At 45.8% G+C, this 26652-nt stretch overlaps 1 protein-coding gene across 6 annotated transcripts; it reads left to right on the top strand.

Annotated features, from left to right (window-relative positions):
- The first annotated feature begins 1519 nt into the window (after positions 1-1519).
- Positions 1520-26652, top strand: LOC135906972 (arylsulfatase B-like). 6 transcript variants are annotated; one of them, XM_065438621.1, is made up of 11 exons: positions 1520-1792; positions 1971-2072; positions 4031-4134; positions 7329-7488; positions 8104-8216; positions 12711-12821; positions 13559-13684; positions 14563-14689; positions 20726-21019; positions 25111-25547; positions 26227-26652. In XM_065438621.1, exons 3-11 carry the CDS (start codon positions 4033-4035, stop codon positions 26362-26364), a joined length of 1608 nt encoding a protein of 535 aa, XP_065294693.1. In that variant the 5' UTR covers positions 1520-1792; positions 1971-2072; positions 4031-4032; the 3' UTR covers positions 26365-26652. The 6 variants fall into 6 exon arrangements, with proteins under 6 accessions (XP_065294693.1, XP_065294688.1, XP_065294692.1 ...); XM_065438616.1 differs by having other exon boundaries at positions 4026-4134; XM_065438620.1 differs by having other exon boundaries at positions 1520-1795.

Raw genomic sequence — 26652 nt, 5'->3', positions numbered from 1 at the left:
TCCGAGGTGGCCACTTGCTACGAACGGGTCAATGTCCGAGTTCCTCTTTATTAAAAGAAGATTATGATATAGACGGCGCATTCCTTGGGGCCCTCACCGCATCAGACTTGATCATACGGCAGCGCGAGGACGCCGAAATACGCCCTCCCATCGATCGCCTAGAAGGCAAGAATGCTACAATCCCACGACATATTTCTCGCAGTCTCTCGACCTTCTGCCTGCGAAAGGGTGTTCTCTACAAGAAAAACTCGAGTGCCAGCGACAAAGAGTATCTATTGGTAATACTTGCCGCCCTTCGTGATGACATTCTCCTAGCCTGTCATGATGAGCCCACGTCTGGACACTTGGGATTTTCACGCACTCTTGCACGAGTACGCCAGACGTACTACTGGCCCAGACTTTCTACCACGGTGAAGCGTTACGTGCAAAGCTGCCGTGAGTGTCAGCGCAGGAAGTCGCCGTCTTTGAAGCCCGGGGGGTTACTCGAACCCATCGCACCACCTAGCGCGCCGTTTGATCAAATCGGCATGGATCTTCTGGTACCCTTTCCCTTGTCAGCCAGCGGAAACAAGTGGATTATAGTCGCCACGGACTATCTAACACGCTACGCCGAGACGAAAGCTGTACAACGTGCCACGGCCTACGAAGTTGCCCAGTTCTTTATCGAGCACATAGTCTTCAGACATGGTGCCCCCTCACATGTCATCACCGACAGAGGCACTGCCTTTACAGCCCAACTTATAGAGGACATATTCGAGCTGAGCTGCACGCAGCATCGCAAGGCGACTGCCTATCATCCACAGACCAACGGACTGACGGAACGGCTAAACAAAACCATTGCTGACATGCTGTCTATGTATGTGGACGTCCAGCATAAGAGATGGGATCAAGTCCTGCCGTACGTTACATTCGCGTACAACACCGCCATTCAGGAAGCCGCACACTTCACACCGTTCCGTCTTGTCTACGGGCGCGAGGTCCAGACCACGCTAGACGCTATGCTCCCGCACGACACCGACGCATCACTTACTGCCGACGCCGAGCAACTTACTCAACACGCAGAGGAAGCACGTCAACTCGCGCGCATACACATCGCGAAGCAGCAGAGTACAGACGCACGACGCTACAACCTTCGACATCGGCACGTCGAGTACCAGCCAGGTGACCAAGTCTGGGTGTGGACTCCAGTCCGTCGCCAGGGGTTGTCTGAGAAGCTCCTTAGTAGATACTTTGGACCCTACAAAGTGATACGCCGCGTTAGTGAAGTGAACAATGAAGTCATTCCCCATGGTTCCGCGTCGCCTCGGCGTCGACAGCACCGCTCAGAGATAGTGCATGTTATTCGCCTCAAGCCGTATTTCGCGCGTTAAGGCGACGCCAATTCAATATCATACAAATTCCACACTTCCTCCTTTTAGTTTAGTAAGCATCGGGTCGATGCCTTTCTTTTGGCGGGGGAGTAATGTCGCTAGGTGTCACGAGCCAGCATTGAAAGAAAGAAGTTGGGACTGGAACACGCGCTCAGCAAGAGACGGGCGCTGAAGTAGAAGAGGTAGAAGCTGAGGACGCCGGCTTAAATTAGAAGTTAAACTAAAACTAAATTAAACTAAATTAAATTAAATTAAGCTAGAAGTTGCCGCTGCCTCACCTCTTGTGTGTTCCACTCGGAGCTCGGGCGGAGTGCTTCTCGTTGTCCTTCAAGGTCGCAACGCAGCTGCGAACGCGCCCTGGGACAAGCCCCGTGGACTCGTTCGGTTCTCCGGCCCGGTGTGCCCAAGCTGGATCCTGCTTGGTGGTTTGGCTGAGTTTTGGGTGGATTAGACCTAGTTATCTCACTTATCTAATTTTTGTAAGACTTATTTCGTGATTGAATCAGCACTGATGTCTAAATACTCTCCTGGGCGAGGGACCAGCCCTTGGTCAGCCTCCCTTTCTCCTGACGATTTGCCTTTGCAATCTTTCTTCCGCAGCGGTGTTAGCAGCATCCCTGTCGCGCTGGTGCCCTCGAACGGAGGATTCATCCGGCTGAACAACCCACAAGCTGTTCAGGCCGAATCGCAATCGAAGAACAGGTATGCGCAGAAAATCCCTCTTGATGGTATATAAAATGTACGTTCGTCCGGTGTTAGAATTTGGGTGTGTTTTATTCTCAGGTGTTCCATCATACAAGCTTCGGCCGCTAGTTTTGTTAGAACGAGAGGCACTACGTCTGTGCTTAGGCCTTCCAAAATACGTTGCAAATGCCGTATTATACATGGAAGCAAGAATCCCACCCATATCATGCCGATTTCACCTTCTGACCGTTCAGACCTTCTTAAGGCTATATGAATCACCATTAAACCGTCCTCAAATTATTTTCATCTCCGATCCAGAATTATTTTTTCCTGTTCATTGGCCCAGGTTTCATAGACCACAGATTATATTTGTGCAAACATTACTAGACCCACTAAATGTACAAATTCGTGATGTGCTTCCTAATAATACGCATTCAAATTACCCAGAGATCAGGTTCGACGACATTTTCCTGAACCACGCGAAACTACTCCCTTACGGCATCTTAAATGCCATGTTGCAAGACCACCTAAGCACCCTAGCAACAAACATCATCATTGCAACAGATGCCTCACAGTGCGAGGAAAAAGCTGGCATTGGAATATTTTGTCCTGCGCTCGACTGGTCTTTTTCTTTAAGATTGCCTGATTTTGTGCCTATTTTTCTGGTCGAGTTGTTAGCAGTAATCCTAGCTTTACGTAAATTAGACCCAATGATTACAACGGCTGCTATTCTTACTGACTCCCTTTCTGTATGCTCTTGCCTTACCGCTACTAATGAGTTACCCATGCTAAAACTCTTCCACTTACTAGTTCCTGCCCATGTGCTATGTATTCATTTGATTTGGGTGCCTGGTCATAAAGGTTTGTTTTTTAATGAAACTGCCGATTCACTGGCACATGCATCACTAGCCGGCCCTGTTCTTCCTATTCTACCAGTGACAGCACGGATCACGGCGGCAAGATTTCGGATGAGATCAATTAGATCAGCCTTATCAAACCCACATTTGACAGCTTCTCCAGAGTATAAACACCTGGCATTTCCCTGGCATAGCGATTCTTGTTATACAAAGATGCTTGAGGTCTGCCTCACCAAATTACGCTTGCCGCATTCCCTCCCTAAATTTCTATTTACACAGGTCGGGTTTGGTTCCCTCTCCCCTTTGTTCTTTTTGTGAGGAGGAGGAGACGATACAGCACTTTCTTCTATCTTGTCGCCACTTTGCTGCGTTAAGAAAAAGATTGTTGGAGATGCCGTTTAGAAGAATTGGCCTGGACTTGACAGAACCTGCACTTCTTTCGTTCGGGGCGTCCACTTTGGGTTTCAGCCACAGGGATGCATGCTTCGATGTCCAAACATTCCTTACAAAATCTAAACGAATGCCCTGCTAAATTCTATTTTTTATTATTACTTTTAAATGAATTATTTCTCATTCAACATGACCTTTCTGATTTTATTTTAGCCGGTTATTCAACCCTATTCAATGCTATTCCCATAGATATTAGGAAATTTATGCTATATATTATTTTGGAATAATCCATCCATTTCTTGGCCAATCCCCCATCGTGGGTAGGAGCCACACGTGCCACAGGCTACAACAACAACAACAACAACAACATAAATTATTGCACGCCATCTTGTACAACCGTCTCCCTCGCCGACGCCGGGTACATCGTCCATTGTCTTTTCGTGACAATATAATGAAATTCCGCGTAACGTTAGCGCGCTCTTCATCTGTGGCAGCTCTGCTTACCTTGACAGTTATGCATATTTTGAAGCCAGCGGGAGTCTCTTTCAGGCTGCATGCATGCTCGCCATTCCAATCCAGATCGCCTCTTCGGGGCACCGCGAATACTTTAGAGATCAGAAACTCGCCGATTGCATGACTGAATGAGCGAAAACAATTTAGATCAACTTGAATAATCCACGGGCAAAGGCGTGCGTACTAACGTAATCCTTTTTCTTTTTTCCAGCGTAGCAATGGCCGGCATTCCTTGCTTAGCACTGCTGCTCTTACTAATGCCAGTGGCGCGATGCGCCAAACGACCACCTCACGTCGTGTTCATTTTAGCAGACGACCTGGTAAGTTGACTGTTTTAAATTGTGTTGCATGTTACTTGTGTCTGGGGCGTCGAAAGCCCACTATGTTCAGACGTCGCGCATAGAGAATCAGTGTCATTTCTTTACACCTAAAGCTACAGGAATGAGAGATAGACACGCACACGCACATGCACTCAACCTTTAATTATATGCTGGAGATGTTAGCCTGGCTGTTCGCCTGACATGCTACTCCTACTACCTTGCGGGAACGAGTGGTACGCGTGCACCAAATATTATGACACGGTTCAAATGTTTTTCTTCAAGAAACACGGAAAGTGACGTGGACACATGCTACAAAGCCTTTTTTGTTTGCTGTCGAGATGCTCTAAAGAAAAACTATTTCACCTGCAAATCGAAACAAGAAAAGCGTTACTGCGCTATGTGCTTATTTGAGATGCTTTATTTTAGAGCCTAGATAATGGAGGACTATTTCTCAGATTCAGACTGCTTGATAGCCTTCTTTTCTTAGTATAATTTTTCACTTTTTCGGGTAAGCATTAGCTATGTTTAAACGAACTAAGTGTCTATAAAGAAAGCCTGGCAAGTATTGAACTTTCTCTTTCAGAAATAAACAGCATTGCTTGCAGTCACCGCCCCGATTATTATAGCTAATAATGCTGACTCGATTATTATAGCTAATAATGCTAACTGTAAGCAACAACATATGTACCCGGAAAAACGAGAAAAGAACCCACGGTACTTAATGCATAAGAGTAAAAAGTTGGGGTAGTTGGTTATTCCGAGAAAGAACAGCGCCACGACAAGACCAAAGAAAGAGAGAAAGAAAACAGCACGCCTGTATTCTTTTAACTATCTTCGGTCCTATTGATGCGCTCTTTGTTTTTTTAATTTAGTCTAATGCTTTATTTAAGGACAATTAGTTCATGTAAACACAGCTAATGCCCACAGATGTGACACCAATGTGGAACGAGCCCACCCTTCGGCAGTGCACCATTGCTCGCAAAGTAAGGCGGCTCGGGTTGTTATCAGTGCATTCGTTGGCTTGTTTCAAATCCCCGTTTAAGTCACTGACATACACTTCGCTTCGCCTTGTCCTAGAAACCAAACTTTTTCGTTCAGAGGTTTTCTCGCACTTCGATTTGCATCTTTTCTGCAGTCAGGTATGACATAGGCACCTAGCTATGTAAATCCAGTCAATCCAACGCACATGTTGGAATCCATGTGAAGAAAAGCTTGAGCTAAGTGGTTAAATAAGGGCTTTACAACTAACCACGATTTATACACTTTTAGGAACTATTACGTGTAATGTAATAGAATGTTTGTGCTTATCTATCACCAAGGTCGTAATTTATTGTCATGTGCTTTCTGTGTTTATGCACTAAGTCGCGCACAAGTTTACAGAAATACAAACTCCAAGTCATGCAGATGCAGAGTGTGAGAAGTATACTCAGCGTTGTCTCAATTACGAAGGCAATGTATGATGCTTGTCGAGGGAAGAATGGTGATGACAGGTGCATGCAGAGAAAGGAACGGCACTTATCACGCAAAATTTGGGGATTCTGTAACTTTTGTGCCACAGGGGGATGTACTGAACATGGAGAAGTGGCCAAAAACATGCACACCTAGCTTGTACAAACCGAATGGCCGAATTACTTAAGATAGAGTAAACAAAAATCACTGTATGTCTAATTCAGCATACCATGATCAGTGCGATACAAAGATGCCTGCGAGATTCATGTTCCTTGTTTTATGTAGGAAGTCATTTTTTTTCTTGTTGCGCGGAATAGAGTACCGCGTACTTGGTCAGCGTACGAGTGTTATATCAGCCTGTTCACGGGTACATTCATTTGCAATCGACGAATGTCCACCTTCTATATATATATATATATATATATATATATATATATATATATATATATATATATATATATATATATATATATATATATATATATATATATTCTGACGTAGCAACCGTCCCAATAACACCTAGCAGACAGGCAGCCACGCCAAGCACGACAAAGTAGGCAAAGAAAGCTCTGCTTTAAGCCGGAATAGTAGAACAGACTGCGTTAGTGCCTAATCTATTGGCGGCTAAACATCGCTGCGAGGTTCAGAGGGAACATGCACTGAGCGGTGGCTAAATGGTAATCTCGAATAGGCCTAGAATAAAATTCGAGGTAACTTCAATATCTAACCCTTGCAGTTCGTGAATTCTGTAACTTTCGAAGAAAACAATCAGACAGGAATTGATGTTCGACCTTGCTGGTAGCATCGTAACATGTATAAAGCGGGTGAAAAGACTGGGACGAAGAAGGAAACAACTGAAGCACTATAATAATCAGCCTTTGAATGTATTCCACTGCAGGCATTTTTCTCAATGTTATTCCTAATTCTGGGTTCTAACGCTTTGGCGAGATTCCTATAATTAGTTTGTTCAAGCGGCCTTTTCATATGTAATTTGTTATATTGGAATGGATAGTCTTATTCAACCTATAAGTGCTACCATTCTCTGTGGTTTTAGACATTAGAAAAACAGAGGATCTGTAATGAAAGCTCACTTGCCTACGGTGGCCGTTACTCGCTCAATGTTTCACAGAGTAGCATTGCTCACTTCGTTGAATCAATGAGCCCGACTAGAGTTTAGAAGGCTTTGAAACTGTAGTATTGATATACAGGGCACCTAAATTGAGTACTTCATTCAATGTGATACATGTTACAGGTGCCATTCAGATGTTAAGATTCATCTCGCTATAGTGACTTCCTGTTTAGAATAATCATCATTGCGTCATTCCAATGACAAAGTGAAACAGTTGACTGCAGGGGTAATCCTCGACGCGGATTGTGAAGAGGAGCAAGGCTCTGCGGGATTCACATCTGTTTACGAAGCAGCCATGAACCAACGCCAAACTCCAACTGGATGTGGCGTGCGTGCACGTTGACTAACGGGGCTGGCTATTCGGGCTTTTATTTAACGTTTCTTGCGCCATACAGGAGAAGCTTCATTTAAGAGCCCTTTTATTTCCTGAACTAGATATTATTTGCTACGGCGTCATTGCTGTAGATCTTACTCCAGAGATTCCATAAATATCGGAAGACACATAATAAGGGCCTCTACGTAGCCAGGAATATATTGCGAACGGTTATATCGCGCCCTTCAGAATATGAGCAGCCCTTATCTTCTGACTCCTAAATGACATCGGTGCTGATCGCAGGGATGGGACGACGTCAGTTTTCATGGGTCCTCTCAGATCCCCACGCCAAACCTGGATGCCTTGGCTGCAGACGGCATCATACTCAACAACTACTACGCACAGCCATCCTGCACGCCGTCGAGGTCGGCCCTGCTCACTGGACTTTATGCCATACGAACAGGTGACGTTACTATAGTAAAAGAAAATGCAAGGAAACGTACATGTATACATGTACACGCATGCTTGTTTGTACATGTACATGCGCTTAGCTATGCGTGAGGGCGGGACAAGTGACATTGAGATTTCATAGAGGATTATTATGGAGCAATCATTCGCCACAGCCGGTTTTTGCCTGTCATGATAACCAAGGAAAAGGCATTGCTCTACGTGGATAGGGTTTCTCGCGCTGCGATAGCGTTGTTATCGCTTGACATGTAACGGTCGGACTCAGAGAGGGTCCAAATTATTTTGTGGATGCGAAACGCATGCACACATTCTTACGCTGCTAGGTGCCTAAATGATGACTGGAAAAAAATAAACATGCTTTTCATCCTTGATTACTGGACCGGGGACGCGAGGGACGCATATATTATCGAGTTCTGAACATTCATATTATCGTATTCTGAACACAATACAATTGTCAACGTCACGATGTGTTCATTTTTTCTGTTTATCCGCTTGCGGTCCAACTGACTAACCGGAATTAAAGAGTGTGAAGTAAAACGTTCAGTAAACTTCTCAAAACTAACATGCTGAGTAGTCATTCATTCATGATCAGTTTACCCGTACCATGCAGGGTTGCAAGGACTCGCGATTGGCGTAGCCGATCCATGGGGTTTACCTTTGGACGTGCGCCTAATGCCCCAGTATCTCAGAGACATCGAATACGAAACCCACCTCGTTGGAAAGGTAGGTTTCTTTAAAAAAAGGGATAAGTAACACTCTTTCTCGACGACACCATTTTATTGCTTCTTGTATGCTGCATCTACATTTGATCATGCCTTACTCAAACACAAACTCGCAATTCTCTGCCCGCCATGCGAACTCAACCAGGAGCATTCTCTGTGTATTTTAGCCTATAATCTCTAAAAATAAATAAATAAATAAGTAAGTTACATGCAGGTGTGTTTGTGTCACCTCGACGGGGTCTACAGTTTAGCGAAAACTACAGTTTCTAGCAAGCTACGATTCAAGTCTAAGGTTTCCGTCGCCAGGTGACTTATTCGTTACGCCATCATTCATCTGATATTGTTGATTGCGATGTAGCACTGACTCATTATGCTCCTACAATGCCAATTTAAAAGGTTCGCGCTGCAATATTCTCCTTATTTTCAGACATAATCGATAATTTGCGTAGGTGTAGTCACCGCTGTCAGTTCCGGTGTTGTCCCATTCATTGAACCTGAGGCAAGGCAGTCAGCGTAGGTGTAAGCTGCAGCCAGGTGCGAACGAAGGGAATCCATACGAAATCCTTTCGCGATAGCAATGAGAAATAGCACATCTCAATTTTCCTCAACCATATTTGTTCTATGGAAGTTGGAAGTGCGGTGAAAATAATGAAAGGGGGAAAGTGGGGCATCTCCCTTAAGGCAGCACGAAGCTAGTAAGGAAATCCCGTACGGATACCAAGTACAGGAACATTCAAGCTCTATAAAACTGCCTTGCGATGTATGGTTTCAGACCGCCATCTGCGCCGTTCCGGGAAGTTCATTCAACTAAATGAGCTAAACAGGAAGCTATCACAAATGACTACGTTTTCAAGCTACTTTAAACCAAAATCAAATGTTTATCTCAATCATGTGACCGGTATTGATGCCAAGTGAAATGCCAGCTGGTCAAGATAAATGACCGCCTCAGTGTGGCCTGGTTCGCCACTGATGTAACACGGCATCACCTCAGACGCGGAAACAGAGTTTCAGTGTCAGTAGCAATTTAATAGCTAGCTGTGTATGGAGTACAGATTGCGCTCTTAATATGTGCGTCGTCAGAAGTGCGAGGGTTCAACACATCTGCCACTGTTACGACAAGCTGAAGGCGAGGTGGATCAGAAGTGCATCCCAGGGGGTACGTGGAGATGATGCCAATGGTCTGTTGCTAGCTCAGACTTGGGCGCAACTTGTAGGTTCTGTTTCCATTATCTTAATATGTATATGCCTTCCTTATTGAAATAGACGACGCGAGCTTCGACTGGCCAGCAGGCTAGCTAGCGCCTTCTAACGGCGCGAAGCGACCAGAACACCTAGAGCAGCGCGTGCACACCAAGTTCACTCGAAGTGCAAGTTTCGTCTGCTAGGTTCTTCCTACACACAGGACGCAGCCCTTGGCGCGATTGATTTGGCGCACGCACAGCAGGAGCTTGTGGCACCGGCTTGTGTCCTTTCTTTTGCTTTTTTTAACGTGTGCTCTTGCAGTGCACATGTACAGGGGAAAAACACGGCCCAAGCACTCCATACAGATGGTTAGCCAGCGAAGCTGAAACGTGCGGCCCCGGTGTTTATCACTGGGCAATGCCTCCTTTACTAGATGCCTGCCGCGTGACCCGAGAAGCTGGTTCCTGCCCCTCTCCTCTTTACTCTTCCCCACCCGGGTTAACCCGGGTTAACCCGGGTCGGCTGCGAGCGCTAGCTGCGGTGGCCGCTGAAAACCTAAATCATGTAGCCCAGCCTCCGAGATTTTAGCGGCGTCTGTTGCAATCCCGGAGGCAGAACCCACAATCTCTCGTCAAGCGATTGGTCGAGCGCGCGCCAGCCTAGTAATCGTCATTTCCTCCGCAACAGGAAGTGGGTCGGCTGCGAGCGCCGTCTCTCTGCGACTACCCTGAACTACGGGAACCTCCGCTTCAATGGGAAGACTAGCGACGCGGCAGGCATCTAATAAAGGAGGCATTGCACTGGGTTAATCCTGATGGTTCAATAAACGACGGCTTGTTAGGCTGCCGGATCCTCGGTATGCAGTTGGCGCTTGCGCTCGGCTGCACGAACCTGCTCTTGTGGCCGGGTTGCAGCATCGGCACGGCGTAGACGACCTTGTTCCCGGTTCTGCCCGCGGCGTAGCTTATCGAAAGTTGCCTGCTCCACAGGTACATATGACGTGTGGCCTACTGGTGTAGCCAATCGGCACCACTCTTTCTTTTTTTCGCGCAGGCACATGGCTATGGGCAGGAGTAGTTTTTGGCGTAGAAGCGACAGACGGACGGACGAATCGGCTAGCCATATAAAGCTTCGCTCTAATAAGAAACGTTTAAAGCTGAAAGGTAACTGTATCATAGGCAAGAAATAACAACGCAAGAGTGCATTATCAAAAGGAGATCTAGCTTCAAACGTGGCGCAAGCTTCCACTGTGTTAATCGTGACAGGGGTGGTGTCATCCTTGTAGGATGAGCGAAGCAGACGAACATGAGCTAACCGGCCGGCCAATCGACGCTCGTGCAGTACTGTTAAAAAATCGGTTGACTGTACCTTCAACCAGAAGCAATCTTCCACACCCTATATGTGTCGAACCGATATGCGCTGTCATTGAGAGACTACACAATCGCCCTTTATGAGAACGAAAAGATCGCTACCATTTGCCTCAAAATAACTCCTCACAGAACACTACATTTGCGGTGCTAAATTTTCTAACATCTACAGGTCAATATAATAGACCTTAAGAACGCCGCCTAGCGCTGTAGAGAGAAAGAGAAAAACGAAGAGGGAGGGGAAAGGGGAAGAATATGTAAGGATCGAAAAGAAAATAGAGTACCTCATTCACAGTCGCAGACGAAGCACCGCTGTTACAAGCGTTGGTACGATCCAGTATTCTTAACAAAGTGCAGTAGGGCCATTGTGGCCTTTTGGCACGCAAGAATGCATAGGCCATGATCCAAGAATATTTTCTTCCGAGAGCGCTCTATTATCTTACAGGCTAAGTTTAACTTGCAGAGTACGTCGTTGGGTCAAGCGCTGTAGAATGTACACATTCTACTTTGAGCTCCTTTCTCTTTCTCTCCTCTTGTTCCCTTTATCTTCTATTGCGATAGCAATTATATGGACACTCAAGGCGCATCTCCGTCATCACTGTCGTCACCGCTGAGATGTTCTGTATGTATTCCAAGTGCGATAACATCGTGGCCGTGCGCCGTACGCTGTGGGTGCCACTGCAAGGTTGCGAGAGCGAGCCGACAATGATGGCTGAATCTCGCAAGCGCATGGGAGGAAGTGGGGAGGAAACGCGCACTCTTCCATCGCGTGCAAGGAACCAGGGTTTGGAGGGGAGCGTTCTACACCTGCAGTGGCTACGTGTCGCGGCTGAGCGCAGCTCCATGGGCCCTTTCTTGAAAGCTATCTGCACTGGGTACAGAGTCTATAGGCACGCCGAAGGTTCATAGCTTAGTGTGCGCTGTGTTCTTCCCGCTTCGTTCGCGTCGAAACGACAGGAAGCACGAAATTGAATTTGCTCGCCGCTGCATCCGCTTTTCCTAACGCCAGCCTTTTGACACTGACTGTCCGCAGTCATCGAGTGAGATGTGTTCATGCTTGCGTGCGAGCGTGAGTGCATGTTTGTTAAGTTACCTAGTGAGCGAATGTTTACACGTTTATATGGCTGATAAAACTACTATCGTTACTTTGTACAGCTCTGTAATAATACGCTATCGTAATCGGTGCTTCGCCTTTCGGGCGAAACTGCAACTCCTTTTCTGTAAGTCATATCGTCCCCCGTCAGTCCAGGTACATTAATTTATCGAGGAGAAAGGTCGTTAACCGAGGGACCCGTTTTTATTAGTCATATCATAAGAAGCCAACAAACACTGACACCAAGGACAACATAAGGGAATTTACTTGTGCTTAATATTAAAATGAAATAAAGAAACGATAAATTAATCGAAATGAAAGTGGATGAAGAAACAACTTGCCGCATGTGGGGAACGATTCCATGCCAAAATTGTGGCATCGTTCCCCACCTGCGGCAAGTTGTTTATTCATCCACTTTCATTTCCATTAATTCATCGTTTCTTTATTTCATTTATTAAGCACATGTAATTTCCCCTATGTTGTCCTTGGGGTCAGTGTTTCTTGGCTTCTTATGATATATAGGTACATTACTGGTAACATGATGTACTGTACATGTACTCGGGCAGTGGACAGGTGCCGCCTGTGCATCCAGCTCTACGAAAGCACTTTTAACTTTTCTGCGAGACACTTGTCTCAGCGAGACATTTCATTTCCGTATGTTGGATGCTGCGCGTTTTGTGTGTGACATCTACCTGTCCAATTTCCTGCGTGCATCATATCATGTATCATTGCATGCACCTGCAGCAACAGGTTAGACGTGCCGCCAAGCAAGCATCTCTAGTTTCTATCAAAGAGAGCTCTCCCCCATCCCCCACCCCCTTTTGTTCTCTACATATACACTTTATTTACGTAGTGGGACGTCGGCTACTACAAGACAAGTCTTACTCCGACATGCCGGGGCTTCGACAGTTTTTACGGCTATTACAATGGAGAAGAGGACTACTACAGGCACAGCACAACCTATGTACGTGGACTTTTGCACGTGATACGTGTTCTACGACAGAGCATTTTCACTTCTAGTTAAAATAATATGGACACTTCTGTTGTCGCAGCGCATGTACTGATACGCATCTAATAATTTCGAACTCAAAAGAAAGGAAAATTGCATCAAATAATATTCGAAACTCAGTCGAAGACGGTACATAGAGTGCCACCGATTCTTTATTTGTAAAATTTGTCCTAAGGTTAACTATATCAAGACAATGTCCTGCGTCCGAAATGCTCCCCACTCTTGCGTCTGCAGCTGATGTTGGCCATCAACTTTAGACAAGCCCTGTGGCAAAGCCAGTTCGCGGAAGTGAACATAAAAGACTGAAGTTACGAAGTGGCTAAACGTTGAAGGCTGTGAATGATGGACTTGTGGAATGTATTTCATGAGCCGATTTTGAAGTATCAGCATGAAGTCAGCCAGAATAGTTGTGTGTAGTTTCATTTTCCCCTTGCAAGGTAGCAACCCAGACGTGCGTCTATTACCCTCCCTGCCTTTCTTTCTTTTCTGTCTCATTCCGTCATTATGTCTCATGACAACCCAGAAAAATAAGAAAGAACACAGGCAAAATGTTGTACATTTTCTCCCCTTCGGTGCATAGCACGCTAGAGCATGTTTATTATATTTTGCCAAGCGTCATGGAGGATGCTTCTTTCTAATAGGTTAAGCTGTGTAATATATGCAAGTTGCAGCGGTCTCTGCATTTATTCCAGGAAAACCACACGGGTCTCGACTTCTGGCTCAACATGGAACCATTGTTCTCTGAAAATGGTTCATATTCCACGACATTGTACACGAAAAGAGCGCAGTACCTCATCAGCAACAGGAATAAGTCAAAGGTGGGCAGATGTGACCTCATGGCCGTATCGCAGAACAAAGGTAATTAAGGACAGGAAAAACTAAGAATGCTATGTCGCATAGCTCGGAACTTCTAGTGGCGGCTGTATATGATACGATGATACGCCCTTAAATTGTTATTGTTAGTCCGTATACATCTTTTCTGCCTGCTTCAACCCATTTATATATGCCTCTCTACCGTCATATCTCTTTACCTCCCCATTCCCCCAGTGTAGGTTAGCAAACCGGTTTTTCCCTTTTCGCTAACCTCCCGACCTTTCCCCCTTCTCTCTCTCTCTCTCTCTCTAAGGCATTTATCATCAAACGAGATACAATTTCCGCCCTTGGGCGTAACGATGCGGGTAGACAGTCATTTAGCGGTTACATAAAGACGGTCTACCAGAACAAGAAGGAAGATAATTTAAAAGGTATTTGTTACGTTGTATTTCTCCTGAGTTACTATTGTATAAGCGTGTTTTGATATCGAATAATATAATGACGAAATTATGCATGTATAATTTCGTTGAAGGATGCGACCCCATCATTTGAGTGGCTCTCGTATATATTCAATTCTAATAGGTTGCATTTATGCATGAGCGTATTAAAATTAAGCTTCACTTAATGCTTCACCTCTATAGCCCTTCTTTTTCTTGTTCCCCCGTTCGCTCGCTCTTTATGAGCGTGATGAGTTACCAGTTAGCTCAAGGAAAATATTTTGCAGCATTTAAACATATAACGTAGCACTAATTATTCTGTCTGTGCCGCTAATCAATGACCACTCATTAAAAAAACGAGTCTTCAAGAACAGTCGACTTGCAACCACTGACTTATCGAATGCGCCTTCAAAAACTTCACGCAGTTATTGTTCTTCTTTCCGCAGCCGTTCTTTCTCCTGCTGAGTCACCAGTCACCGCACGGCGCCGGAGAGCCTGAACCGCTTCAGGCACCGCAGGAGAACGTGGACAAGTTTCCCTACATTGGAGAAAAGAACAGAACAATCTACGCAGGTGAGAGTGCACCGTTCAGTTCGAAATTATTTCGTCCACAACCTAAACCCTGCCATCGTACATGTTGGCTTTGGTCAGACGCCGTCAAGCCTCATCGATTCATGCAAGGTTCACGGTCAAACACCTCTGTTAAATTCGTTCTTGTTTCATAATGTTTCGTACGCGTTTGTCAAGTCCCCCGCCAGGACAGAGGACAGTCGCGGTACGCGTTCTTCGCCCCCGCTGTGTGGGACATGACGAAAGACCACGCCGCGTCTCGTACAGTTATGAGTTCCTTGTCCGCTCAAAACGTGCACTCTATAGGACTCTACCCGCCGCGGTGGCTCGGTGGCAACAACTTTGAGCAGCTCAGCGTGATGTCCCGGCTTCGCTCCCCAGTTGGAGGCGATGGAGGCGAAATGGAGGCGAAATGCACCAGATATAGGCGAAATGCAAGAGGCTTTCGCAGTCATTTAATTACAGGTTAAAGATTCTCACGTAGTAAAAAGCAACAATACGGAGGCCTCCAACACGCTATTCCTCAAAGCCGCTGTGTTGCTTTGGGACATTAAACCTTGCAGTGAATCGGTACGTGTATAATATCGGGAAATGGCTAATTAGACCCACCTTAACCATTGGTACCACAATCTACAAATATTACTTCCTACTTTTACGTTCCAATTCACGTAGCCTGCCTTTGAGTGGTCGAATATTCAGCTAGCTCTCACTGCAACATCCTTTCAGACCCCTAACACTCGTCGGGACGAGAAAGAACTATGATTGTTATATGAGTAAGACAGCATTCTAATCAACAATTACGATAGTTATCGCTCTTTACCAGCGCTGTAAATAAATAAAGCCGTGCCTCCCAAGAAGCGTCTTAAATAGGGTTTTCTTCTTTTACTGTATTTTATCGTATTACCAAGTGAATGTAACACAGGCACTTCTCATCCGCCGTGGTGGCTTAGTGACTAAGGTGTTGCGCTGTTAGACCCGAGAGCGCGGGTGAGAATCCCAGCCGCGGCGGCCGCATTTCGATGGGCGCGAAATGCAATAACGCCAACGTACCATGCATTGGTTGCACGTTGAATAACCTTTCAGTAGATGTTGTACACTGTTTCGAAATTGTTCACTGCATCGTGCCTCAAAATCAAGTGGTGGTTTTCGCTCGTAAAACCCGGCCCAGAAATAAACTCCAGACACTTTAATAGAAATATTGTACTTGCATTCACTACTTACGGATTAGCTGTACCAATGTCTTGGGCACTTTTCGAAAATGTTCTTCATATGTTGGCAAATTCGTCGCACCACTTTAGTGTAACAGAAAGTACAGCACAGCAAACTCAAATGCATCTAATGCGATAGGCATTCTTTGAGAACTTCCCGCACTTATAAGGGTCTATGTTTCTGCATATCTTTCTGTCATGCTGGGTCTCTAACCGTTTTCCCGTCAAGTTGGGTGGCTGGTTAGTCCGTGATCTACTAGTATACCATTGTGCTACTGTGCTGTGGGCAATTGGTTCTAAACTAACTGTCGTATAACAACTTGAGTCACTGTGAAATGTGCCGCTCACCAGTGAACCTCCCTGACGCTAACTCGGGTCTCCGGTGCCGGGCAGAATCAAATCCATCATATATATATATATATATATTACCACAAACCCCACGCAGGCACTTCGTGGCAGCGGCCACTAGCTGCTGCAGCGTGTCCTGAGGGAAACGCGAGAGAATAGTCCTGCTGCATGCACGCCTCATACATGACGCTTCTCTGTGGTGGCAATATGGTGTGTTGATACAGTGTTTCAATTCTAGTCGCATTAACGTCCACAGTCATCGTGAGATGAATGTCGATGAGGTTCTGCCGATGATTTATTTCCAGAGCCGCCATGGTGGCTTAGCGGCTATGGTGTTGCGCTGCTAAGCACGAGGCCGCAAGAACAAATGCCGGCCGTGGCGGCCGCATTTCGGTGGGGGCGAAATGCAAAAAAAAAAAAAAAATCGCCCGTGTCTCGTGCATTGGGGGCACATTAAACATCCCCTGGTGGCCAGAATTATTCTGGAGCTTCCCACCATGGAGTGCCTGTGCCTTACAATGAATTCGTGGTTTTGGCACGTGAAACGGCAGGAATCAAATAAATTTCTTTTCAAGCTGCAGAGCAGAATAAACAAGGGCACAAGATTACAACAACGCACTCCTCAGGCGCAGACTAAGTAACAATCACAGGTGAAGGAGATTGCCCTCCTGTTTCAGGCAACAAGACGCTAATGTTGTACAAGAACGTTTAAATGAAACCAATAAAGTAGGGTGGAGTCGGCACGTGAGGCCGAAATTCGGTCCTCGGATTCATGTACACACTGGAGTATCAGCCAGAGTGAGCGTCGTCGCGAGCTCAATTAACACGTGTTCACTCGCCGAACGCGTTTTCAAGATGCATGTAAATGTAGTCAGGTCGGGCCGGGTCAGCTCGACGTCTTACCCAATCCGCTCACCTCTAGTTCATGTAAACAAAACTTATGAGGCGTAAATGTAAATGAGAGAGAGATAACGAGATGTGAGTATATGCTTCAATGGCCTGCACTGAGGGATGTGAAATGGCGAATAGAATACAGAGAAAGGACCACATGACCTTCTGAGGTACAGCATGTGCCTGATAATATCAAGGAAAAGAACACACGTAAGTGTAGGTAGAGATGTGCAGAGGCCAGCGCTTCAAACGCTTGTCAGCAGAGAAATGCCGCAAGACCTATAGCCATGCGGTACTATTGTAAGTGAGGACTCGTTAGTCTGGTATTCTAATAACTGCTACAAATGATCCGCGATTGTTATTCACACTGCCGAACAAAACAGGTGCTGCTACACATCGAAGAAAACCTGAGGACTATGCACAGTAAGCGAGCAATTGCCCTTCGTAAAGTTGTGACTGGAGTTGTGACTCCGACCACAACTTTGTAGCTCGAGTAATAAAAATTGTTGAAGGTTCTAAAGCGCGCAGTCCGAAAAAGCAGACACAAGTCAAATATGCCCAAGCTTTCATGCTGTTGCATATACCGGAATTAGATAGAAGTTTTAGGACACCGTAAACACTAAAATATAAAGAAATCTAATATACCATGTGTCCCAACCAATATTAGCTAAGCTCTTGAATGAAGAAAAGAATTGAAAAAAGGAACACGTTGCTAGGTACAGTTATAAAACCTACAATGTTCGGCCATGGCCTGGCGGTCTATCGACCCATCCCCGTAGGTCTTAAGATTGGCTGTTGCACCGTATTGTTTTTTTTTTTCAGTCCTAGTTTCTTGTTGAACATCTTGGCTACCGTTAGCTGGGACATCCTATGAAGCACGGCGTTTACTATAGCACTTACTTTTTGTCTTCTTTTTTTTTGAACAAGTTTTGTTCCTAAGACCTTTGACAGGTAATGCTATTCGGCCTTCTCAGGCGACTTCTTCAATAGGTGGCAAAAGCCTGCATGATAAATCGTAATATTCAGGACGCTAAATAAATATTCACTCATTAAATTTTTATTCACCTTCTGGAATATGTTGTGATTGCGAAATTGTCAAGTTTGTTTATCAGGAATCATAAGGCGAGCACCACCTTCAAGATATCTTTCCTTAAAATTCGCTACATTCACGTTCCAGTTGACAATTTCACAAATGTGCCCATCAGAAGTTTGGGACATTCTTAATTGTAACGTCAATGTATCTTAAGTAGACTTCGAAGAAAGATGTATTGGTAAGTTGTAAGACCCTATGATCTCTGACCAGAAGACATGGGTTTATTGCTCTTCTGCTTCAATTTCTCGATTGTAACATACGACGTCAAGTGAATAGGCAAATAACTAAGAAATGTTTTAAATAGGCTAACAGCTAGGACGTAGCAACTTGTAACAGAAGCACTGCCCGCCTCTTGAGCCGATCCAGCTGAGCAAGTGCAATTATGCTATATGTTACAATACGATTTTAAAAGCTGTTCAAATGACAAAAAGAATAATAAAGCAAGCACTCCGCACATGCGATATTGGAACGCACGCATTATTCTGGTGCTTTCTCTGCGAGTAATTTGATATGGAAAGTATTTTGTATCTTACTAACAATCTGTTGTGTTCATGCTAAACCACTACATGCAGCTAAATTCGTTATTACCACAGATAAACTTCTTGTGGCACTAGTACAGGGGAAAGAAGGCAAGCAACGTGTAATACAGAAATTGGTAGTCCCAAGTTGGACCCATGTTACGTATCTTAACTTTAATTCCACCCCATAGAAGATGTAGGGGAGCATGCCCTGCTGGTGAGCAGCACCATCCGTGTAAACCAATTGGCCACTCCAGAATCCGTTATTTGTGCTGGCAACAGTGTTCAAATAAACAAAGAAGGCTACGTCATCTAGGTTGACGGTTGCTCTTTCGCTTGGTGTTATGCTCAAGTTTCTCTTTTGTAGTTTAGAACGCAGGTGTTTCGTCGAAGCCGAAAAAGTTATTGCATGCCTACAGTCTTAGTGTCTTCTTTTGATTCACCTCAAGGATTTCAGTGACAAAACAGTGGAAATCATGACGCTGCGTGCGCAAACGTACGGCATGCCTACAGTCTTTTTTAATCACAAGGACCCTTTCAAAGGAGCCGGAGGTTAAAAAAAGTCACAGTTTCGCCCGAAAAGCGAAGTATTAATGCGAGAGCAAACTAGTAGACAGCCATAATAAGCATGGATAGTAGTTCTATTAGCCGCACCAGCTTGTAAACACTCGATTATTAACTAAATTTAACAAGCATGGTGCCATCACGCACAGGCAAACATATACACATCACATCTGATGACGGCGAACATTCGATGTCAAAACGCTGACGTGAGGAAGCGTGGCAGCAGCAGCGAGCGAAGTGACTTTTGGGCTGCCTATCACTTCAGCGCAAACTGAGCGGCAAGAACAGCGCACACACAAAGCTATGAGCCGTCGGCCCACCTAAACTCTACCCCCAAAGCAGATCGCTTTCAACATAAAGCCCGCGCATATTGGCTTATATTATTGGCTTTACATTAAAAAGAGGCGCGCGATTAGCCAACAACACTTAGATAGTAGGAGGCCTGATTACTCCAATCCATGACGTCATGCTACCTGCCCCAAAATTTCCATTGACAAGGCTGGCGTGATGAAATCGGTGACGTCAAAATCATTGTTGCCTACTCGAGTGGATCCCCATTAGATTCTATGGCAGTCGGGCCAGGTAACATGATGCCATTGATCCTAGTGAAAAGGCCTTGTGCTATCTAGGTAGTGCTGGATTAGCTGCGCCAGTAGTGACATCGTTGCTCTACGTCACAGGGGAAACGCGAAACAGCCACATCAAGAAGCTGCGTCGATTCATCGTCTGCTCCAAGCAATCGAAAGCAGTGTAAAACGCTGCCTGACTACTTGGCGCGGTAACACATGTACAGCAGCCACGCTCCCGTGGCTTTCCCTTCACAGCCACAGAAAGTTGTCAGCGAGTATAGCGTGCCTATGTTTACAAGTTCATACGGTCGATAGAACTACTATCCTTACTACGTATAACTGTGCACTAATTTCCTATCAAAATCGACGCTACGCCTTTCGGACGAAACTGCGGCTTTTCTTCTTATGAGCAATGCCACTTGAATTAATGCAAATGCATGACTTTAACAGTTGTAGCTGAATTTAGCTGTATAGCCAGTGTCTGAAATCAAACTAATGGCGCTGTGTTCAGGCTGCATGTTCCAAATCTGGAATGAGTGCCATTGGCAGTCGCTTCTAAACTTGTTGCTATACATACCAAACAAACTGTGAACTACCCGCGCTAAATGGTCATGGCGCGACCAGAAGGAGCACGTAGGGTGAAACCCTCAAGAATGTCATTGCTAGGTGCCACCGCGGAGTTAACTGATTGACAATGATGACATTGTTAATTGACAAGAGGTTTGCATGATGGATGTTCGGGACTTAACGTTTTACGGAAGGCCAAATTTTCAAGCTGCCTTCACTGATCGTAGACGATATATTGTCATTACCGCCAACGCGGTGATGTGTTCCTTATATCTGTGCAGGAATGGTGGACGCGCTGGACCAGTCTGTAGGCGAAGTGTTCAAAGCTCTCAGTGATGCTGACATGCTGGACAACACCATCCTGATCTTCTCCAGCGACAACGGCGGACAACCTTGGGGTATCCACACGACCCGTAGCTTCAACTGGCCCCTGCGCGGATCCAAGGGCACGGTCTGGGAAGGAGGAACCAGAGTCCCTGCTTTCGTCTGGAGTCCCCTCCTGGTGAACACTCGGAGGGTGTCCGACCAACTCATGCACATCACGGACTGGGTACCCACGCTGTACTCAATCGGAGGTTGGTTCAATACTCACTATAGTTCATATTCCTCAGAAGAATAACAGAAAGCGCAACAGAATATGAGAATCTGTAATTGCGTGGAACAGCAATTATTTAGATTGAACTTGTGTGAAAGTAGAAGAGGCTGCATGATAGCGCTGGTAATATAGCGGTCAATCTGCAAACGATGATGCTATGGCTGCGCTCGGCAAAATAGTTTCGTGCACACAACAGACGGCGGGAAATTAACAGGGACGCAGCCAATTTCACGCTGCCTGTTACTGTGGAATCGTACTAATTTATAGTTTGGTCAAACTACTCGTATCTTACTCCGATAGCAGCAGGCCCTCAGCGGAAACCGCAATCTAATCAATAATAGATTCTTCTTCTCGATGCCGCCGTACAGCGCCATCTTCATCCACTATATTCACCTGCGTGTTCACTCAACGTCCCTACTGTGACCCCAGAAATACATCCACAGATGCCACAAGCCTGAAATGCTAAGTGGCGCACAAAGCCACAAACCGATAAGCGTGGATGTTGCGCAGCAGCTGAGTGGTTAATACCTCAATCACCACACTGCACATCACCGCAAGACATGGCATGAGTTGATCCTCAGCAGTGGTGGTACAGGAAGTTTCAGTTTTTCTTGACCGTTGGCTGAAGGCTTAAGCTGAGCATGGTGAAGAGGCCAGGACTGATCGTGCAGCGGGAAAGAGCAGCGCAATAGGCACCAAGCTGTCAGATGCACAAGTAACGGTAGCCTGTTACGCTGGCAACGCCTTCAAGAAGCAATGTACAGCTGCCACGCTAATCAAGCTCTGCATCCCACGCCGAAGCAGCTATTTCATTCTACTGAGCGAGAAACAATTATGAGCCATCTTTGTGCCCCAGATTCCTGCTTTCTTTTCTTTTCTGCTTTCATTCGGGAGGATTTGTCGCAAAGCATAACGAATAAAATAAAGTTGAATAAAAGCTTCTAACTCTGCATCGTCTAAGAACTGCATCAGAGTGTTCGTGAAATTATTGGCCAACCAATGGTCGCAGTTTTCAGGCAGGTCTTCCTTTAGTCCAGCCTTTCATTAAATTCATAATTCTGCTCGCCCGCGTCCCAACACACATCCAAAAACTAGGTGTCGAGCATCTGGCATTATCACAGGAGCCGAGCACTTGGAGCACTTTCCTTGGTCGCCTTTTGTCGATCCCCTAGCGCAGCTGATCGATGGTTTAAGGGCCACTCCAGCCCGAGGCCTCCGAAGAGATACTTCCTGCTCTCTGGTAAGGTGATGGAGGGTAAACAGAGAAACCGGGAAATAAAGGCGCGTATGTCCTGTCCAAAGCCAGATTTCAATGCTTTGTGGAGAGCGGGGAACCGATGGAAGGGACAGAGTTGTCTCAGATGAAGTATTTGATCGAGCTAGTTTACCTAACTATTCCTGCTTTCGATTTGTATAGTTGATATCCCCCCCTGCAGGTAGTTGGATGATTACACATAGTTTTAACCAACTACACTATTTATTGTCTAACTACGTACCTTGTGAGCATAATTAGCATTCTCGTTGCAGCTAAATAAAATGTTTCTACGCAGCACTGCATGGTCGGCGTATGTAGCCGTGCATGTTTAAAGAACCAATTGTCACTACATGATGTGGCGGCTCTCAAACTTTAAACAGGGTACACAGAGGCTGTATACATGCTTTATTACATGGTATTGGTATGAAATGACACAACTCCATTGTATGGACAGCGAGTTTCCTCGGTCATCGAGTGAGGTGTGTTCATCTTGCTTCTGCGCGCGTGAGACCACTCTTGTTCATTTACGTAGTATGCGTATGATTACAAGTTTATACCGCCCTTAAGACTTCTATCCTTACTTCGTATAGCTAGCTGTCCACTAATTTGCTATCGTAGTCGATTCTTCGCCTTTCGCGTTGGTCTGCGGCGTTTTTTAGATGTCTCACAGTTGTAAGAAAAAACTGTCAGATTTTCGTGTGAAAATTGTGGCGTTTGTCTCCAGTTAACCATCCTGCCTATCGCATTTCTCTTCTCTTTTTGTATGTTGCATGGACACCTTAATGTTAGCTGTGTTATTTCTATTTTGCAAGATGCCCATATTTACAGTGACGCTTCTTTCTGCATAGATATTGCCTGTAAAAGCAGCTATATGTGTAAAAATGTGTTCGTACGCGATTACTACTGCATTCAAGCCCGCCAAGGGCCCCACCTCAGAAGCATTTTTGTGATTACTCGTGATTACGTTTTGCTCAAAGATAATGAATTCAATTTCATAAATTAGAAACACTAAACAATTGCAGCTGATCCAGTTTCACAATGATCATTGTCGGTGATGCGATGAGCATACAATCAATGTTGCTACACACCGTACTGCTAGCCACGTTTGCTTAAATCTGGAGTGGTCATTCTAAGACTTCTGCTGCTTCGCCTATATGCGATGTACACTGTCCCCGGTATCAGTCTACGTTGGTATGGCACCCGCTTGCCGAGGTTGCCCATGAGCATGACGACAAACGACGACTGTGTGATTATGACACAGTGACAACGATGGAATGACCAAGAAATGACATCAAATAAAGTGCAAAGGCTTTTTTAGGAGCTTTCCATGCCAAAATTACCATTTCATTATGAAGAACGCCATAGTGGAGCACTCTGGACTGATTTTGACCACAGGGCGATCTTAAACGTGCCCCAATGCACGGGACACCAGCGTCTTTGGATTTAGTGCCCACGGAAGTGCGGCCGCCAAGGCAGGGATTTGATCCCGGGGCATCGTGCTTAGTGGCGCAACACCACAGCCGCTAAGCCACTGAGGCAGGGTTGAAAGACAAAGTTGCATGACGACGGTGGCATGATGTCACTGACAGAGGGATTCTGAAATGATGACGATGGTATAACTATGAATGCGTCACAAAGATGGCGCGAGCACACTGGAACGGTGACGAGTGTATGAAGATAACCAGAGGACGAAGCTGGACTGACAGCGATGGCATGGTGCCGAGGACGTGACGATTATGGCATGATCACAGATGCGTGACATTGACTGTCTGACAACGATGCAACGACGGCTATGGTATGACAACGGTGAGGTAATCACGACTGAATGACCGCAGCAAGATTACGCTTGAATGAAGGAGTCGGAAGACGTCGATGGAACGACGAAGGCAATATGACGACGATGACTTGACAACGATGGGCTTATTTTTACGAAGTGATGACGATGATGAACCGACAGCCTGACGACGGCCGCACGTAGACGATGGTATGATGTGTCGGCCTGACAACAATGGCGTGAAGACAACGGCATGACATGAGTGGGATGACAAAGTTGGAATAATGGCGATCGAATGACCCCGGCGGCATTATAACCACGGTATGACAACTGCATGGCGAGACAGTATGACCACAATACAATGACCACGATGGCACCACAGTGGTATGAAGACAATGACTACGAATGTGTGTCGACGATGGCGTAATGACCACTGTGCCTCAAAGACCGCATGACGACGATGATGTGGCGATGACGGCATGACGAGAGTCGAGTGACAATGATGCAATGATCACTACGCGATCCTGACCGGGCACGAGGTCCTATCGTCCCAAGCTATTAGAGAACATGTGCCACTGAGTTGGCGTAGAAGCTGTGATGATTATGTTATGACGATAGAAAATAAAACTGCCATGAAGACGATAGAACGACCACGACAGCATCACGGCTACGAACGCGTACCTAGTGCCCCAAGTTGTTTTAAGCTTGGCCCACGGACGGACGGACGGACGGACGGACGGACGGACGGACGGACGGACGGACGGACGGACGGACGGACGGACAGACGGACAGACGGCAGACAGACAGACAGACAGACAGACAGACAGACAGACAGACAGACAGACAGACAGACAGACAGACAGACAGACAGACAGACAGACAGACAGACAGACAGACAGACAGAAAACGGCCGAAGTAGGCAAAGAATGCTAATCACATTAAAAAATAAAATGGAAGTAAAATCTTGGTTCAGCTAAGTTTATATTTGTCATCTTTATGTGGCGTGCTAATCTAGCTTTCATTCGGCGCGTGCTTTTTTCAGGAGGCGACGTGGCCGCACTAGGAGAACTGGACGGATTTGATATGTGGCGGTACCTGTCTCAAGGAATAGGCTCGCCTCGAGTCGAAATGCTCTACAACATCGACGACCGCTTTTTGAACAACTCAGCTCTGCGAGTGGGCCGTTACAAGTTGGTGCTTGATGGCACCGGGTTCATGAACGAAAGGTACGCTCGACCAGGCGGCGGCCGTCCGTACGACGACCTCGATAAGTTGCTGACTCAGTCGACAGCTGCCAAAGTGCTCAGAGGCTTCTACAAAAGGGACCGGCTGAAGTTTCCTAAGGATTGGAGAGAAAGAGCAACGTTGAAATGTGGTAATCCAGGCAACGGACAGTTTCACCCGAACGACGCGGTCCACCTCTTCGACATAATCGAAGATCCATGCGAACTGAACAATGTGGCCAGCTCACATCCAGAGGTAAGAACTGATCGCAATTATGCTCGGGTTGGCGAAAAAACTATTGTTTGATAATTGTATATGGCTGCTACATAATAAGATATCTAATGCATAGTTAATATGACTTTATTAAAGTAAGCAAACCAAAAATCAACCAAGCAGCGAACGAACAAACAAGCAGCCAAGAAAGCAAAAAACAAACACGTGTGTCTGATGTATACTAGCCTACTACTGCCATAAATAAATTGCGTCAGTGAGAAAGCAGTGCAAAGACGCAATACGAATAGCCACATCACACCAGTTATTCGTGTTAATGCCACTGGACTTGTAATGGCGTATAATTTCAGTAGAAAGAGCTAAAGCACATTCCATAGCACTCGAATGGCTATTCTAGCACATCAAACGTGTTGGTAAAGCACCAGCTTAAATGGTATAAAATTACAAACAGTGATAAGGTGCCTGACAAAGGGTGACAAGTTATCCCTGTTGGTAACTTCTATACCAGAGTGTGATACTCTATCTGTCGGCCCCTTCCTGATTTCAGCTTAATGGGTGTCACTGGTGACGGTAGGATTTGGTATTAAAGATGACGAACAAGGCTTGTCGTGATGGGCAGTCGGTTGTGTTATTCAGCGACGGCATGGCTGTGTCTGGATATTTGAGCAGATGCAAACAATACATTTTTTTGCCGTTTAAACAGGTTGTGGAATTCCTCAGGACGCGCATCGCCGCCTACCAAGCCGAGGCAATGCCAGTGCAGTACGAGCCCAAGGATCCCGCTGGCTTTCCGGAGAACCACAATGGAACGTGGGCGCCGTGGGTGCATACATCGTGCTGATAGCATCGATTGTGTTGTCTTTGCACGCAGCGACGATTAGCATAGATTGAAACGTATCTCACGGCGTTCTAACGTGCCCGGGACATTATTGGAAGAATTTGCGGACACAAAACATATTTCAAACAATTAACAAATAACGCCTGTAAATAACGCTTAGCTTTTGACAGACAGCGTGTGCTCCTAGGAGTTTGTTACAAAAAGCCTGCGACGAAATCAGCCTTCCCTATGGTTCTGAGGCGATCTCTAAATTATACGTGAACAAATCGTGAAAACACGTTTCTTTTCCAA

This window comes from Dermacentor albipictus, chromosome 1 (assembly GCF_038994185.2).
Source record: "Dermacentor albipictus isolate Rhodes 1998 colony chromosome 1, USDA_Dalb.pri_finalv2, whole genome shotgun sequence".
NCBI classification, from domain to species: Eukaryota; Metazoa; Arthropoda; class Arachnida; order Ixodida; family Ixodidae; genus Dermacentor; species Dermacentor albipictus.
The sequence above is the reverse complement of the archived record's forward strand: the minus strand, read 5'-3'. Positions and strand labels throughout refer to the sequence as shown.